At 39.7% G+C, this 19,401-nt stretch overlaps 1 protein-coding gene across 1 annotated transcript in view; it reads right to left on the bottom strand.

Annotated features, from left to right (window-relative positions):
- pcsk2 (proprotein convertase subtilisin/kexin type 2) overlaps positions 1 to 18,823 on the bottom strand; it is a 33,450-nt gene extending 14,627 nt beyond the window's left edge. The window contains exons 1-5 of the mRNA XM_053333392.1: positions 18,641 to 18,823; positions 16,822 to 16,926; positions 4,422 to 4,535; positions 3,843 to 3,951; positions 2,989 to 3,026 (exon numbers count right to left, since the gene is read on the bottom strand). Coding sequence (XP_053189367.1) covers positions 2,989 to 3,026; positions 3,843 to 3,951; positions 4,422 to 4,535; positions 16,822 to 16,926; positions 18,641 to 18,823 — 549 coding nt within the window. The remainder of the gene's footprint in view (positions 1 to 2,988; positions 3,027 to 3,842; positions 3,952 to 4,421; positions 4,536 to 16,821; positions 16,927 to 18,640) is intronic.
- Positions 18,824 to 19,401: the final 578 nt, after the last annotated feature.

Consider the following 19,401-nt stretch of genomic DNA (forward strand, 5'->3'; position numbering starts at 1 on the left):
AAATAGGTTTCTAAAAACATTTGAGGTAAGAAATAGGTGATGCACTAACAGCATCTTGATCCATATTTGATCAGCACTGCCGAGTCTGACAGTTTGATCTCAGTTTTATGAGCTACCGGTTCAGGGGCTGCTTTTGTTTTTCCTCAGCGTTAATGAGTAATTGACGGGGACATTTGTTTTGGTCTAAAGTGCTGGTGCTATAGTGCAACGTCTAGGACTGAATGTTGTATATTGCACATTGAAGGAGATAAAAATGTCAATGGCAAATGCCATATAAGTTATTGCTCTACATCTCTTTCACTTGTTATTACTTTCCCACCTTTCTCTCTCTTTCTTTTTCTTTGTTTCTCTCTGTGGGATGTGTAGATAAAGGCAGTACATTTCAAACAGATAGCACAACATCAGTAGCCAAGCTGGTTAAATGTGGAAAAACCTAAGAATTTGCTTAAAAATGTTTTTATTATCCAAAGCAGAACATTTTGGAACAGAGAACATCCTGCTCCCAAACAGGTTTTGTGCCCACGTCAGGAGTGTTTATTTTTTTATTTTTCATTAAATGGAGTGAAAAGTGCTCAGCCTCAGTGATAAATCACACAGCAGTATGTCCATGAATCACATGCTGTGCTTCTCAAGTTCATATCTTCTGCTTTCAGTCAGGCACTGCTCTTCCCCTGGTGTCCTGTGAGCAACCAGGGTCAGAATAATGGATTGTGCCCTGTTTCACAGTCACCTCACTTTTCCACAGTAACCTGTTCATTGTCCTCCCAGCGAATGGTGGGCTTTTATTAGAGAGAAATGATTCACGTTGCTGTGGTGGAGGCTTATATATGGTGTTTTTGTAGGCCAAAGGAGGTTGAGGTGTATGAGATTAATTTGACAGTTGATGATAGAAGAGAATGAAAAGGTTTTCATTTACTTAATACATTTACTGAAGGCCTATATATAAATACAAATTTTAAGTACTTTAACACTTAATAAGGGCCTGATTTACTAAAGGTCTGCATAGGTAAAAACGTGAGCAAACTTGACATCACCCGCAAAAAATGTGCAAGCTGAACTACGAACTGAGGCTTGCCACTTTCAACTGTGCAAGATAATACTCACTGTCCATTTAGTAAGTTTTCCATAAAGAATATGCAATTTTAACCCCAGTGTGCAAAATACAGGGAGAAGAAAATGCAAATATGTCATTTTGCACACGTATTGTGATTAACTAAACCTGAAGGTAATTTTTCTGACGGAAACTGCGCCTATAAATAATACCTTTGAAGGGTAGGTATTAACTGGCTGTGCACTGCGCTCAGATGACTTCTGTTATTGTGGAGAGGAGGAGACGGAGGCACAATGACAGAATACGTCCAGGACGGATTTTTTTCCACCTGTGTTAATAATTTTGGAGTGGAATATTTTTGGTTTTTACTAACAGCATTGACCTTGTCACAAATATTCTCCCATATGTCAGTTTTTCTGGCAATATTATTTTTTTAATAACTCAATATATTTGTTAACTCCACTAGAACCTGATCACATTTCATTTTGTGCTTGCAGCTTTCTGCTCATCCAAACTCTCCATTCAGACACGCAAAACCCTCATTTAAATACTGCTGTCTCCACCCTGTCGCACCTGTTTTCATTTACGCAGTTATTCTTAGTAGATCACCTACAAAACACACGCAAACATAACATGGAATCTATTGCACTATGCACGCAATTTAGTACCCTTTATTTGGGATCTCAGTAAATCAGTCAATTCTTCCTTTTTTAAGAAATGATTGTGAACAACACCAGAAATCATTTCCTTCACACCATGTGATGAGCACAAAAACAATATGAAACTTCGTTCTTCCCTCTACCTCTGATACACACTCAATCGAGCATAAACTAACATTTGGTTGTTTAAAGTAGAACCACATACACACATAAAGATACATAAACACTAACTGAAAGATGCTGCGAATCCAACATGACATTTTATTCTATTTTTATGTTTTTACTCAGTTGATGGTGGAGGTCTTCGGGGGTTGGCAAAAGACCATGACGACTGTAACAAAACAGGATTATATACACAATGTCCCTCTCGCTCACACAGACACACACATTAGATCCATGCACAGCATGATCCATCAATCCAGTGGAGCATGATCCTGCATGTTATTTTTGTGCCAAGGCTCATCTCTGTTCACAGGCAAGAAACATGCAAAGGGAAGGCAAACATGGTGGTAAGTGTACACACAGATAAATAAATGGATTTATGCATTTATGCCACATTAAAAAGGATCACACAGTGTGTGAGCTGGGGTGGAGAAAACACAAAGCACACTGCAAAGGAATACTCTTTATTATTTCTTTTGTGAAATCAATAAAATGGGGGGATTATTATGCAAACTGGTGGTTTCTATTCTTGACAGTAAAAATGTAGTGAAAAAAGCATAGACATGATTGTCAAAGGGGATGTTTTGAGGCCAACAAAGAACCATGACTCACTCTTTCAAAACACCTCAGTTTCTCTGGAAGCGGGTTTGCATCTGTACTTTAAAGACAACAGTTCGATGCAGTCTCACTGACGACATTGAATAGTTTATAGTCATATCAAACTAAGCATTCTGCATTTCCTTGTTCTATTTAGCAATCCCTCTTGTCCTTTAAGGTTTTATCAGTATTCTGGAGATAAAGCATCACATTATGCAGCGCCAACTACCCTGGCATTATCTCTGCTTGTGACAGATCGGCCTGCCATTGTGCCTGCCACATTGCAGTGTGCATTAACATTAAACAGCTTGGCTGGCCGTCTGCCTGTCTCTGCGTCCTCCAGGAATACAAGGAGACTCGGCAGCCATGAAGGCAACTTGGAAAGCACCTGTCACTGCCAATAGCACACAACACGGGGAGCCCGTAAAATCCACCACCTGAACCCTTACTTTAGTTATTAACAGCATGTCAAAGAAAAGAAGAAAAATATGAAATTCAATAAAAAACTGAGATACTCACATAATTTGATGCCAGGTCTGGATGGAGATAGTCGATGCCTGAAATGCGATTTTAACATTCATGTAAGATATGATGAATCACGAGAGGGAGGGCTTTACAGAGATATAGCATGACTTAAAGTGTCTTTTTTCTATTACACCACAGTTGTTATTTCATTTAATGTTTGGTCACATAATGATTAATAAACATAATTATCAATTGCTGTTTTCTTTGGTTATCTTTCAGTTTTGAACTGGCAACACATAGGTCTTGTGTCTATTTATGATGAGGATTGTTTTACTTAATTGTTTTCAACATATTTCTAATAACAAGTGTGCATTTGTATCTGTCTGCCTGTTTACACACTTTATTCTAATACTATATAACAGCTTTTCTGCTATCACTCATTGCTGTTTTGTACATTTACACTACCTGTATTAATTGTATCTTTCTTTAAATATTAGCAAATGGCGGAAAGTAGGCAAAAGCTTCCATTTATGATTGTATCCCATCTGGCTCTTTGACATTTTACCTGTGGTGTAGTACTGATAATTATTTTCTAACAAATGTTGACAAAGCAGTAAGATAAGTTTTTGTTTCCAAAATTCTGCCACACCTAAAAAATCCATTAAAGCCTATTGAATTATCTTAGACATGAACAGTCACAAAGATACTTATGAAGTTTGGTGTTATAATGCATCAGATTTAAATGCAGTGAGTCACCTTAATCAAAGAATGACAAATCACACATATTATTAATTACACTGAGGTAAGTAAAGTAATTAATCAAATCAGTGTGATGGATACATTCAGGTTTAATTGAGTGTTTCTCAGACGACGCTCAAGGGTATGAATCAAAAGTACTTCTTACTTACCATCATCCATGATTGCAATGGTGACTCCTTTTCCCGTGTAGCCCAGTTGCCAAGCTTCAGCCACGTTAAGATCCAACCCAGGGGTCCCATCTGCCTGGCCTGTGTTTATCTAATCACTCAGACAATATGGAGAGCACCCATGACTCATGGCACCCAGGTGAGCCACCATTATGAAACTAGTCAACATGGATATGTGTGTGTGTGCATGCTAAGGGGAAGCTATGGTTAAAGACTGCTTGGGGATGGGAGGGTGAAGGGAAGTAAATGTCAGTAATATGGCACTTTGCTAAATCCTTAGTGCATCCGTCAGATGTGCCAGATGAATGACAGCAAGCTTGCTGCGGTGTAAAAGTCACGCCTGCCAGTTAGGGGAAACAAGAGGGGTGGAAACTAGGCGGCATGAATGCAATGACGAGATGGCATGGACAGTATTGGTCAGGCTAATTAAAGGATGAATAATATCGTTGATTCAGAAAGTAGTGGGGAATATGCCTGGCCTCTGAGTAATTAAGATGGAACAATGTGGGTTGGTGCTAAAGGTCAGGCGGAATGCAGACGGCTACTTGGATGATTACTCACCAGATACCACTGTTTGGTAAATAGAGGGTCACTCATGTTGACTTCGATATCATTAATATTTCTGTAGCCCCGCTTCTGACGGTCAAAACCCTCCTGCTCAAAGACATTCTTCACCTGTGGAAAAAATCAACATAAATACAAGTCAGTAATGATCTCACAAAACATATCATCACAGGATCACATACAATACTGCCTGTGTTGGAACACATGAGAACAACTAGAAAAAGGATTTCTTAGGATGGGTGAGGCATGCGTTTTTCTGTGCACAGGAAATCAGCAAACCCAGCTGTGCTCCACTGTACTGTACCATGAAGGCAGAACATCATGTAAATCAAAGGGGCTATTCTCTTCTTCCTAATCAGAGGGGCTGCAGCTGGAGCTGAGGTTTCCAAACTCACCTGCCACATGAGAGATTGAGCTTCTTTTTCCACTCTTAGTACATTTTCAACAAAAAGCCACTGTAATTACACCCGCAAATACACCCGTGTTTCTTTGAATCATCAAAGTCAGTTAGGCGGATGAACAGCTGTGTTTTGGGTTAAAATGCTGACTGAAAGCTCCCATAATACCATTATCAACAACTAGAAGATGACATAGGACAGAGCAAAAGAATGACAGGAATTAATGTCTTAGATGAAACAGAGGTACTTGATTAGCTGGTGGCTCTCACTCTTTTTAAAATACAACAATGTTATATTTACATTTCTGCTACTCTATCAAATGTTAGAATGTCCATTTATAAATCATGTCACAGAACAAGCAATACACACAGCATCTCACTGCCCTCATTTCTGTCCGTCCGTTTTTCTTGGGGTCAACAGCAATTGTAGGAGCTATTTGTTAATTTTGTGAAGTTTAGCTATTGTTTATAGTTTGTTTCAAATCTAATTTACTAATTAAGTAATTTTTGTTTTGTTTACTTTATTTGGATTAAAATTGGATAATATATTTGTTAATTATTTGTTTAGTATATTTAGATTGATAGGATTTATATTTTGGGTTTAGTTTTACTAGTTGATTATCACTGAGAGCACTTAAAGTTTATTTAAGTAGGTAGGCACACTTGTACCAGCATGCACCTGGGTTGGCCTATGGTTTTTTACCAGCGCACTAGAGGCGGCAACAGCTTTGGATTTCTTTGTTCTTTTGTTTGTTTTTATTATTTTGAAATAAATCACCGCAAACGCAATATTTTTGAATGGACATTCATCTTTTCATCTCCCCTCTTTTGCCTGCGTTATCCCACACCCATGGTGCGTCAGTGGCCCTTTGATTATGTTTAGTTTAAAGTTGAATTTGTTTATTTTTGTTTATTTGAGGACAAATGGCCACTACATCAAGTAAAAAACCTGCCCATGGACTCAAAGGAAGGATTCTTCATCATTGGAAAGAGTGGATCTTCTTGGCTTATGGACTGATCATCAGCACGGATTGTTTTATTCAACGCCGTTTGTGACATCATCAACCGCAGTGGGAAATGGTCTTCGGCTCAGATCAACAAAAGCACTGGTATGTAACAGGACTGCTGTATTGGACAACAGCCAAACGATTGGAGTTTGAAAGTCAGTGTTTCATACAAAAATGGGAAAAGTTTGAACTGTGCTAAAGTGCGCCACGTCATCATTACGCACACTTTACGCCTATCTGCCAGCGGCTTTCATTCATAAAGTCGCCCGACTGCAATGTGTGATGTCTTTGTGTGATGAACTGAATCTGATCAGCCAATAATCATATTGATTTGCTGCTTTATCTGCATGTTTGGAGATTGTGGACTTTGTTTTTTGCGCCACAATCAGTGTTGGAAAGATCGCTAAAATGTCTGATGAAACTGTGAAAGAGTCTGAAACATTGTCAATCAAAAGAGACATTAAACTCACCTTTAAAGGATTGTGCTTCTACACAGAAATGTGCCAAGAAAAAAGGAGTGTGAAATGCAAACAAGCAAAAAAGTTTGTGGACAAAATCACTGCGTTAATGGAATCAAATGAAAATGTCAATTCAGTGAACTTGGAGCTTTCAAAGCTTATCCAGTGTTGTGACGACGCAAATGAACTGCATGAATCTTTAATAAACTTGCCTTTGCCACAAGATGAAATGAAAAGACAATGTGAATATTTCGAGGCAAAGATGATCAAATTGAATGATTTCACTGAAAGGGCAAAAATCTGGCTTTCTGAACTGGGTCATCCATATGTGTTTACCGAGTGTCACGATGAACAGGGTGTCACTGACGAAATACAAGCTGATGATATAACTGAATCTCCTGATGGTGACGCTGATGAAATAAAGCCTGATGATAGTGCTTCCAATGTGTCAAGTGTAAAAGCAAGCTGTTTAAAGCCTCCATCCCAGCTATCTCGTACCTCCTCAACAGCTTCAGCACGCATTAAAACCCAAGCAGAAAAAGCAGCGCTACTGGAGCGCGTTGCTGCGCTAAAAAAGAAACATTCAATTGAAGCCATGGAGGAGAAGTTGAAAAGAGAAAAGGAACAATTGGAGCTTGAAACCGAATTGGCTGCAACAAATGCAAAACTTGTTGTTCTGGAGATTAATTCATCTGAACGTGGTTCAAAACGGTCAGACGGTATGAACTCTTATTTTGAAAGGAATAAATCTCAGAGAGCAAGTGTATTAAATCCAGATGTTGACATGTTTGTGCCATTAACCTTGAATGAAAATGTGAATGTTACTGATGTGCCTGTCATATCTCAACCACAAGTTGTGAAGCCTAAACAAAAAACATGGATGAATGAAAAGTTTTTCAATGTTAATGAACCAGTTCAAGTCACATCAACTGCAAATCAAAATCAAGCAAGACTGATACCCCCTCAACATCAAACTGTGACAAATAACTCTCAAAATGAGATTGTGAATATAATGCAAAAGCAAAACGAAATCACTGCTCTGCTGGTTCAGCAAAATCTAAGCTCTGTACTTCCCTCTATAAGCATCCCTGTGTTTGATGGAGACCCTCTTCACTACAGGTCTTTCATTAGAGCTTTTGAGAATGGAGTGGAGGATAAAACATCTAACTGGAGTGACCGCTTGCACTATCTGGAGCAATATACCAGAGGAGAACCAAGAAACTTAGTGCACAGTTGTCAACACTTACCTTCAGAGATTGGATACAACAAGGCCAAGAGTCTCCTTGCAGAACATTTTGGTAATGAATACAAAATATCAAGTGCTTATATGGAGAAGCTTCTTTCCTGGACACCTGTTAAAAGTGAGGACGTTAAAACATTACAGTCTTTCTCTCTGTTTCTGCGAGGATGTGCAAATCTAACAGAGCAAATGACGCAAATGAAAGAACTGGATTTACCCTCTAACATGAGAAGTATAATCATGAAACTTCCTTACAAATTAAGGGAAAAATGGAGAAGTGTTGCATGTGACATACTTGACAAAAATGGTCGGAGAGCACAGTTTGTTGATCTTGTCACCTTTATTGAAAAGCAAGTCAAAATTGCCTCAGACCCACTTTTTGGCAACATTCAAGATTCACCACCCATCAAATCCAAGTCCTCCAAGCCTAGCTCTTTCATGCAAAGGAAGAAGGAAAGCAGTTTTGCTACTAATGTCACAACAGTAAAGGACAAAGACATGGCTCATTGTACAAGTAACAAAGTCAAACCCTCTCCAATTCACAACTGTCTGTTTTGTTCACAAAGTAGTCACTCGCTGGATAACTGCTCACAGTTTAGAATGAAATTACATCGTGACAAGATTAATTTCATCAAAGCAAAAGGGATATGTTTTGGTTGCCTGAAAATAGGTCACACAAGCAAAGACTGCAGGAGTCGTTTGGATTGCAACGTGTGTAACCAAAAGCATCCAGGAATCCTTCATATCAAGTGGCAGGATACAGGTACATCCTCCAAACACTCACCTGTGAGCACTCCAAGTGTTACTACTGTAATGACACAGACCTGTGGACATATCGGGGCCGGTTCTGAAGATGACTCCATCTTTTCTATTGTTGCAGTTAAAGTTAAGAGCCACAAAAGTGACAAAACTGTGCTGACATATGCTTTCTTAGATCCAGGAAGCTCAGGAACGTTTTGCACAGAGAAGCTGGCAAGAAAATTAAATCTGAGTGGAAAAAGAACAAGTTTTTTGATGAAAACAATGGGACAAAGGAAAGTTGTGAATGCTCATAGTCTGTCAGGTCTTGAGGTGTCTGGTCTTGACTTGAATGATTACATCCAGTTACCTGATGTGTTAACACAGAGATCCATGCCTGTTTCCTCACTCAATGTTCCACGACAGGAGGATCTTGATCAGTGGTCTTATCTGAGGGATGTGAAAATCCATGACATTGATGCAGATGTAGAACTGCTAATTGGAACTGATGCCCCCAAAGTAATGGAGCCTTGGGAGGTAATAAACAGCCAGGATGAAGGACCTTATGCAGTAAGAACCAGGGTCGGCTGGGTCATTAATGGCCCGCTTCGTGGAACAAACAATATGAGCAAGAAGAACTGCCCTGCTGTGTCAGTGAACAGAATATCTGTTGAACACCTTCAAGACATGCTGATTCAACAATATAACCATGATTTTAATGAGAGATCATCTGAGGAGCAAACTGAAATGTCTAGAGAAGATGTTAAGTTCATGGATGTTGTAAGCAGCACGGCAGAAATGATTGAAGGTCATTATTGCATTGACTTACCTTTCAGACAAGAAGATTGTATCTTGCCAAATAATCGCTGTGTAGCAGAACAGCGCCTCCAAAGTCTGAAAAGAAAATTTGACAAGAACAACACATTTAAGGAGGAGTACACTAAATTCCTAAATGACATGATAACTCAAGGATATGCAGAGATGGTGCCTGCTGATCAACTAGAACAAAGTGATGGAAAGGTGTGGTATATTCCACATCATGGAGTTTATCATCCCAGAAAAGGCAAGCTGAGAGTCGTTTTCGACTGCGGAGCAACCTATAAAGGAACATCACTGAACTGTCAACTCTTACAGGGACCTGATCTGACCAATACTCTCATTGGAGTTCTCATTCGATTTAGACAACAACCTGTGGCAATAATGGCAGATATCACAGCAATGTTTCACCAAGTACATGTCCCAGATAAGCACACCAACTTTCTCCGCTTCCTCTGGTGGCCAAATGGTGACATTACACAGCCTCCACAGGAACATCGCATGAGAGTTCATCTGTTTGGCGCTGTATCCTCACCAAGCTGTGCAAATTATGCTTTGAGGAGAACAGCAGAAGATAACACACAGCATTTCCCACTTGAAGTGATCAATACAGTGAAACATAATTTCTATGTGGATGACTGTTTGAAAGCCATGGCTTCAGAGGAAGAAGCTATTCAAATGATCCAAGATTTGACTGCTCTCTGCAACAAAGGAGGATTTATTCTTTCGAAATGGATTAGCAACAACCGTACAGTGTTGCAGTCTATCCCGGAGGAAAGCAGAGCAAACAAAATCATGGAGCTGGATTTGGATGCAGAACAACTTCCAACAGAGCGAGCACTTGGGCTTCAGTGGTGCATTGGTACTGACATGTTCAAGTTCAAGACCTCAGTCCGAGAACAATCGCAGACTAGAAGAGGCATTCTTTCAGTGGTCAGCTCTCTTTACGACCCTTTGGGATTTTTAGCCCCATTCAGCATGCCAGTCAAACTGTTGCTTCAGGAGCTCTGTAGGAGAAACATAAAGTGGGATGAGGTCATTCCCCTTCCCCTCTCTGAGCAGTGGACTGAATGGCTCAAAGACCTAAAAAAAATGACTGAAATTAAAGTGGAACGCTGCATTAAACCCAGAGACTTCGGAACACCTGTTTCAGCACAGCTTCATCATTTCTCTGATGCCAGCCAGGTTGGATATGGAACAGTGTCTTATTTAAGACTGGAAAATTATCATCAGACACATGTGGCATTTCTTCTGGGAAAAGCTAGAGTTGCTCCTCTCAAGCAGACTACAATCCCAAGACTGGAACTCACTGCTGCAGTTCTTGCTGTTAGAGTCGATAAAATGCTGCAAAAGGAGTTGCAACTTGTGCTAAAGAAGTCAGTTTTTTGGACAGACAGTACAACAGTCCTTAAATACATAGCAAATGAGACCAGACGATTCCATACTTTCGTGGCAAACAGAACTTCTGTCATCAGAGAGGCCACAGCTGTTGAGCAGTGGAGATATGTGGGTTCAAAGGAGAATCCAGCAGATGAAGCCTCAAGAGGAATGAAAGCTCAGGATTTCTTGAATGGCAGGAAATGGTTGAATGGACCTGAGTTTCTCTCCAAATCAGAGGAGGAATGGCCTAATCTGAAAAATGATCTTGCTGTGGTTTCTGTTGATGACCCAGAGGTCAAAAGGGACTTGATAGTGAATGCTATTGTCAAGGATGTAGAAAACCCTACCAGCCATCTAATCCATTACTTTTCATCCTGGATTAAATTAAAGACATCCGTGGCCTGGTTATTAAAAGTCAAAACAGTTCTGTTGACATTGGCCCAAAAGAGGAAAGAGTTTTGTGCTTCTGCAAGCCTAAATAAAGAACATGAAGTGGACATAAAAGTGCAGAACTTCAAAGTTACACTCAAAGGACAAAGTCTGACTCCTGAGGATCTGGTGAAAGCAGAAAAGTCCATCATTCGGCATGTACAAACACACAAGTTTAAAACTGAAATTGCTTCACTTAACGGCGGCTTCAAATTCATCTCCAAAGAAAGCCCACTATACAAACTGGATCCAGTGATGGATGACGGAATCCTTAGAGTTGGTGGTCGGCTGAACAAAGCAGCATTACCAGCAGAATCCAAACATCCAGTCATTCTCTCCAAAGACATGCATGTATCCACGCTCATTTTGCGCCATATTCATAATCAGCTGGGACATTCAGGCAGAAATCACATGCTGTCTAGGTTACGACAAAAATACTGGATCATAAATGCAAACTCTGCTGCCAGGAAGGTAATATCAGACTGTATTGTATGCAGACGTAACAGAGGAAAGCTGATTGAACAGAAAATGGCTGACCTACCAGAGGAGAGGGTGTTGCCAGAAAGGGCACCTTTCACAAATGTGGGAATTGATTATTTTGGCCCTATTGATGTTAAAAAAGGCAGAAGTCTTCTTAAAAGATATGGAGTGCTGTTTACATGTCTGACCAGCCGTGCAGTGCATTTGGAAGTGGCTTATACCTTGAATACAGATTCCTGTATTAATGCAATTCGGAGGTTTATCTGTCGAAGAGGTCCAGTTTCAACTGTCAGAACTGATAATGGTACGAACTTTGTCGGAGCTAACCGGGAGTTGAAAGAAAGTTTGGCTGCTTTGAATCACAGCAGAATTCAAAGAGCTTTTGTTCAGGATGGCATAAAGTGGAGTTTCAACACACCAGCAGCTTCCCATCAAGGTGGCATCTGGGAGCGTCTGATTCGTTCAGTTAAGAGTGTTCTCGTCTCAGTACTTAAACAACAAACTCTGGATGATGAAGGACTCCAGACCATTTTCTGTGAGGTTGAGGCAATATTGAATGACAGACCTATCACAAAAGTCTCAGACGACCCAAATGACTTGGAAGCTCTCACACCGAACCATGTTCTAATGTTGAAAGGAAAAGCAATTATGCCACCAGGACTGTTCGACCAAAACGATCTATACCTGAGGAAAAGGTGGAAGCAAACACAGTATATTGCTGAGTTATTTTGGAAAAGATGGATTTCTGAGTATCTGCCTATAATGCAGGAAAGACAAAAATGGATAAGGCCAAGGAAAAGCCTCACTCCTGGAGACATTGTTCTTGTTGCAGATGCCTCAGCTCCAAGAGGATCATGGATCATGGGGAAAGTTTTGGAGGTCAGATCAGATGCGAAAGGTCTGGTACGCACTGTTCGACTCCAAACAAGGACCAGTATTCTGGAGAGGCCCGTGACGAAGCTCTGTCTACTACTGGAAGCAGCAGTCTAACGTCATCATTCTCTCTTTTCTACTTCTGATTTTTCTTTCTATTTCTTTCTCTAATTAACCTGTGTTTTATTTTTCAGGTTATTCAAGAAGACAATTTATGCAGGGTTACTACATGATACACAGAATAGGTCTGTTTCATAGTCATAGTTTTATAAATAGCTCTTTTTTGTGTGTAATTGTGATATAATGCACAATTAGGGGCCGGAATGTAGGAGCTATTTGTTAATTTTGTGAAGTTTAGCTATTGTTTATAGTTTGTTTCAAATCTAATTTACTAATTAAGTAATTTTTGTTTTGTTTACTTTATTTGGATTAAAATTGGATAATATATTTGTTAATTATTTGTTTAGTATATTTAGATTGATAGGATTTATATTTTGGGTTTAGTTTTACTAGTTGATTATCACTGAGAGCACTTAAAGTTTATTTAAGTAGGTAGGCACACTTGTACCAGCATGCACCTGGGTTGGCCTATGGTTTTTTACCAGCGCACTAGAGGCGGCAACAGCTTTGGATTTCTTTGTTCTTTTGTTTGTTTTTATTATTTTGAAATAAATCACCGCAAACGCAATATTTTTGAATGGACATTCATCTTTTCATCTCCCCTCTTTTGCCTGCGTTATTCCACACCCATGGTGCGTCAGTGGCCCTTTGATTATGTTTAGTTTAAAGTTGAATTTGTTTATTTTTGTTTATTTGAGGACAAATGGCCACTACAGCAATCAAAAGCATCAACTCAGCCATTCCTTATTTGATAATGCACCCTATTTCCTGCAAGGTAACAAAAAAACAAGTACCTTCACACAGTAGGAAAAACTGGAGACGTTAAGGAGAGGTAAAGGATGGACGGCTTATGTAATCAGTTGGATATCGGCATTAGCTAAACTAAGCCTGAAGTGAAGCACTCAGTTTGAAATGTATTACTAACAAGCTGCTTGTCTCAAGGACAGTGATTTCATTTAAAGGTTTAGGTCTTTTTCTTGCTCTCAGTGGCTCTTTTTGTGAGTGAGTGAGTGAGTGAGTGAGTGAGTGAGTGAGTGAGTGAGTGAGTGAGTGAGTGAGTGAGTGAGTGAGTGTGTGTGTGTGTGTGTGTGTGTGTGTGTGTGTGTGTGTGCGTGTGTGTGTGTGTGTGTCAAGAATAGAAAATGTTTACATAAATTGTCAACCCTTACCTAAAATGCCTCATTAACAAATCTTTCTTTAATTCTATTTTTATACCTGAATTGCTGATGCTTTTAATAAGAATAGGTAATTTGCACAGCTTCAAAGCTTCATTTTGAAAATGGGCTCCTGTGGCTAAATGTTCCCCTACTCACCCTTAGCAAATTCACTCTTGTATGGCTGAGAGAAACAGGCATTGTCTGGTGTGTTTACCACCACCGATAAGAGACCAGAGCAGCACTTAAGATGGCCTTTTAAAATGGCCAAAGCCTATTCATCCACATCTTTTTTATAGCATGCTTGAAGCAATCAGAAAGAACACACACTGTAAATCAATACCTCAGTAAATCCTTAAAACAGTCCTTACAGTATTTTCACCATACAGTATTCAAATATTCATCTTCTGTCGGGGAGGATTTGATATTGTAGTGAGAGTAATTTTAACAATGCTTTCTTTTCTTTTTTTGAATTAGCCTCATGTTGGCCTCATAATTTCTTTGCCATTTAGAGGGAAACTAGTGCTTTCTCAATTATCTCCACATTTCTGCCCCTCCTCTCCATCAATCATCAATTTATTCCATCACTTGGCAGAGGAGCTGGTATTTCCCTTGAGACAGCATGTCATACTGCCAACTCACAACATCAAACAGTGCCCATGCACCGCCTTCACTCTCCGCCTTTGCCCACTGCCTGCTCACAGCTCACAACGCTTCAGTTCACTTCAAATCAAAGAGCAGGGCTGCCTTTCTCCTTTCTTCGTGTCCTCATTTCTCTTATGGCTTTCCCAAGCTGGGTTTTTCAGGGTCAAGGAATGCTGAAGATTACTTCAGTTTTTTTTTGCCACCTTTGTTTATTTCAATGCCACCCCCTAGCGTGCTTTAAATGCTTTTTTTCATGAAAGAAATATGCGAGGAAGGAACCATGGATGTATAAATGGATTGATAGATGGATAGATAAATGTATGTATTTATATATATGAGTTAGAGCTGTGTGTATGAATACATGTGTCATTTGAAATCAATGTGAGACTTGAGTTGTAAAAGGACAAGAGAGGACAAGAACAAGTAAGCATAGAGAAAGATGCTGAGAGGAAACACAAGGAAAAGCGGGTGAGTCAGAAATGGGTCAACATGCTCCACTAATAGAATCCAACAAAGAAATGGGCTCTTGGGTAACTCAGAAATCCATCTAATACACTGTCCAGTACATTCAGTGCTGCCACTAAATCACACATGTTTTAAGTGTATTAAATGAGAGGTGTAATGACTTAAAAAACTACAAAAGATATACCGTTTATGTTTTTACAAATACATATTACTATAATTTATTTCTGACACAAGTGCAGGTATAAAATGAAAAACAAATAAAGCCAAGACAGTTCCACACACCATCACCATACTACCTACGGTAGATGGATGGGAGGAGGACACTTCAGAATGATAAACAGGTAACATCAAATGCGGCTAGCTGACCTCATCCATTCCAGACATGCACAGAAATCAATAACTGCAGTGTCGCATATGAGCACGTCAAGCATCTGATTAAAAATCTAGGATCTGGAACGTAGACCTGACCGTGTCCACACTGTCTCACTTCCATTAGCTGTATTAGCTCGGTGGAGTGGCACGTATTTATTTTCATTAGCACCTCTCACAACTGCAATTAGAGAGGTTAGTTGATTGTCTGCAGAAGGACCTCCACTTTCACTGCCTCCAACAGTGGACAGAGCTTAAACATGCAGAGCACAGCATGCAGCAAAACTGTGTTATTTAGACAACTGGTTGAAGACACAGCACACATTTGTGTTTTATATTGTGAAGGAGGATGTGCGGGTGTTCATAAAGACAATTATTATATTAATACATCTTAAAGTTGGACTTAAAATTATATTTAGTTTGAGCTAATATCACTTTTTGGGGCATATCATTAGCATATTAGAACATAAATGTATGACATCATGAGTTATTGTACTTTACAATGCAAATACAGCACCACTGCTACACCTACTGTTATAACTGCTACTTTAATCATGTATCCAATCATAATGCTTCACATAATGTAATCAAAACAATTATCTTAAAATACACCAGTGGAACATAATATGGAAACAGATTCAACATTTTAAAAAGACAAAAAAAAGCTCTAAATAAAAGGCAACTCATAAAATATTTTGTAGTCAGTGATTTAGAGCTTGATATTTAATTAGTGGCATTCCACAGGATTTAGAGTTGCCCTGATGGTTGATACAAGGAAATTTGGAAGCACCAAGGACCTATGATAGTGATGATAATATGATGTCTCCAGTTTACTTGACGTCTTGAGGATAGAACATGCTGTGATTTAAACTCTATCTCAGCAATCATTGCCAACAAACAGCTTGACATTGATCTTCTCTCCTTGTATTATGCATATCAACCACAACTCATTAAAAATCACATATGATTATTCCACATTTAGATTTTTTTTACCCCAAAGATTTCACTTTAATTGTTCACTTGGTGGATGAAAATGGTCTTTTGTCATCGCTGTAAGGATTAATGGAATGATTTCCTGTTGATAACTGCTGGTGTCACTGATATCAGTTACTGTTTGACATGACAGCTGCTGTAATGAATGCTACATCCATTGCTGATTGTGATCTTTGTACACCAGAAAATCTAAATAACACACAAAAAAAATATTCACTCTAATTTCAAAACAATAGTCAATTTTGCTTCAGTGTATAGTTGTTGGCACAAGCTTCCAACCTTTGGGACATTGACACTTCCCAGTAGGTGTGGAGACCCCAGCACAATGACTTTCTGATCTTGCCATTGTAGCTACACTCGAATCGAATGAACATATGAATGTATCAATTTCTGTTCTATTCCTGTTTTTGTTTCATTTTTCATCCTCTTCAATACAGCCTCCTCCTTTTTTATCTCCTTTTTTATTATGTCATTCTTTTCACCTCCCTTGTTCCTATTAAAATCTTTTTTTTTTCTAGTCATGTTGTCTTCTCATTACAGTATGTTCTGTATTCCTGGGGTGGCTTTTGGTCTCATTTTTTCTGTCCCAGGTGAACTCTTTTTGTTCTGTATACCTTTTGTGATTTCTGCAAATGACATGTTATTCCGTGATAAATATTCAAATTTTTACAAGCTAGGTGCATCCAACCTTCTTACAATAATATTAAAGACCTGGTTTTACACTGTATTTGACACGGATACTAGCCTCAGAATAACCATTGTCATGCAATTTAAAGGGGAAATGTACATGCATACAGGAAACACAATGTGCTCTTCTCTGTGTGCGAGCTTACCCTGCGGTCTTTTTGGAGCCACTGTCTGCTGCGGGCACTGCGTTTGCTCCGCCTCTTAGAAGTGTCCTGAGGATAGAAGTGAAAGAGCCCCTCTCCAAAGGGAAGCTGGGTGAAAAGAGAAAAGAAACAACTAAAGAGGGGAATGGATAAGGAGCAGAAGCAGATATAGGAACATAATACAGCGACACCAATCTGAAAAATCAAATAACAATGGATCGTAAATGGAGGAGAAGAACAGCAGGTCATTCTCCAGGTGGGAACAAGGGCACTGATTCCCTGGCTTTCATGAAGGGTCTATTTTAAGGCGAGCACAGTGTTTTTGGAATAAACTATAATACATTACGAGGGCAGGAAAATGAGATGCATCATCCAGAGCTTTTTCCTCCGGCACTGCACTGATTAAAGACCCCTTATGCTTTAGTAACAGCAAGGGTACAGGTCAATCCTCAAACTAAATGCGTTCAGATGTGCCTGTCAGATCTCATGTGAAAATGAAATTCTCATGGAGGGATGAGGATTATTCCTATCTTTCACTGCTCTAGTTCTATCACTGTTGCCAGAAAACAGACGGATGCTTATGCATTTGACGTGAGGCAAACAGAAATACTGTGCTATTATTTAACGCTCTTTTAGAAATTAAGGGTTAATGCATTTTCTTTCACATTATCTCTTCTATTTCTTTGTGCTCACATTTGTATGTGTGTCCCTCCCTGCACTATGTCCCAATCTAGTTAATTAAGCAACAATAGAAGATAATTCAAACAACACAGACAATGTTTAATGGTGCATATCCCATTAAGACAAATATAGCTGCCGATTACATAACCTTAGAGGCAGGGAGGCAGTGGGGGGAGGGGGGTAGATCTTGTGCCTACAAGAAAAAGAACTAGCAATCAGAGGTAAAAAAAAAAATCCTCATTCAGAAGAGCAGACACCTCTCTGTTCACCGCTACGCCTCACTGGCTAAGACTGCAGCCAATTTCTCCCACACATTTATTTTGACATGTGACAAGGCACACACACTGTCAGGAAATTATTTCCATTGCTTTGCCATAAATGGCTCGTTACGCCTTCTGACATGTTGTGATACGTGGTGCATTTGTCAAGCTATTTAATAAGACGTCCCTGGGGAGTAAAAAACACCATCAGAAGGCCGTGTTTGTCTCAGTTTGTAAAGTGAAAACATTATAAAATTGATGTTTGTGTGTAAGAGAAATAAAGATGAGTTTTTTAAATAATTGTCAATGTTTTTATAAATCTCAACAAAAATATTCTTTCCACTTTTTGATGAAATTAATCGACTACTTATAGAAGGATACAATCTATCTAAATACTTGAGGATGAAATCACATCAGAACTTCACACTGAGCGTGAAACCCCTGCTGATGTCATGGATTGTTGTTTTTCACAGAGGTGTATTCTTTCTTCCCAGGACACTGAAATTGGATGTGTTTTCAGATATATAATATATTTTGGCCGAGACAGATTTGAAACCTCAAGGGCCATAGGCCAATGGGCAACCTATTAACTAAGGCTTTCATTTTAGTGGGAATGACGTCATCAAATTAAACAAAAGTGCAACGAAGTCAAATCGAGAATCCTCTCAGTAGCCTGGACTCCTTGTGCTGCTAAATACATTATGTTTCACTATATCTGATGGTGCAAGACGTTGCCAAATAGGCTTATTTGCTTTAGTTGTTTATCTGAATTATTTGATTTGCAATAATAAATCAATTTATAATCTTTATAATCCCTGCAGATAAAATAGCCTAGCTTAAAGTGAGAGAAATGCAGCACAATTTCATCCGAACATCCATACCTTTCGGGCACTCTGGAACCCATGTTGTGTTGCAAGTTGGTGCCCCTCATCCTGTGCGTCCTCATGCAACTGAACCAGAAGATGGTCCGTTAAGACTCTTTCTGCAGCCTGCGTCGTAAGCAGCAGCGCGTTCAGCAGCACTATAAATCCCATGGCTGTCCCATATCGGGGAGATCCACGCATCGTGTCTGGCTTGTGTCAATCCGCCTGTCTGCCTGCCCGTCGGAGTAAAATCAGTGTGCGGGATGCTCCTCACCAGGGATGGAGGAGGAGGATGAGGAAGAGGATGATGAAAAGGAAGTGGGGGTCGAATCAAAGCTTTTGCGGACGCATCTCCTCGTTGTCAGCTGATGAGACCACTGGAAGTTGTATTTCACCGAGCTGGAGCCGCTGATGCTGTGGTTCGAGTGGTGAGCTTGTGTGTTGTGGACCAAACCTGCATCCTCAGCTTTCTATCTCGCCTCCTCCTCCTCCTCCTCCTCTCATCTGTAATGCATTTACCTTCCAAGCTCGGGTAATTCTGCGCGTGACGTTTTACCAATGGGCTCAGGCGGGTGTGTCCCGTTGTTTCCTCCCCCCAGATGAGCTCGGAGACACTTTTCAGCACCTTGGAGAGTTCCCCCCATCACGACCAGAGTTGATAGGATTTGTATTGATTAGCATCTGATGCTAGCCTCATCCCAATGAAAAACACTATATATCATATCAGGATATAAATAGCTCATGGTGACCTTTTGGATGGAATACTTCTATAGAATTCC

This window comes from Scomber japonicus, chromosome 14 (assembly GCF_027409825.1).
Source record: "Scomber japonicus isolate fScoJap1 chromosome 14, fScoJap1.pri, whole genome shotgun sequence".
NCBI lineage: Eukaryota > Metazoa > Chordata > Actinopteri > Scombriformes > Scombridae > Scomber > Scomber japonicus.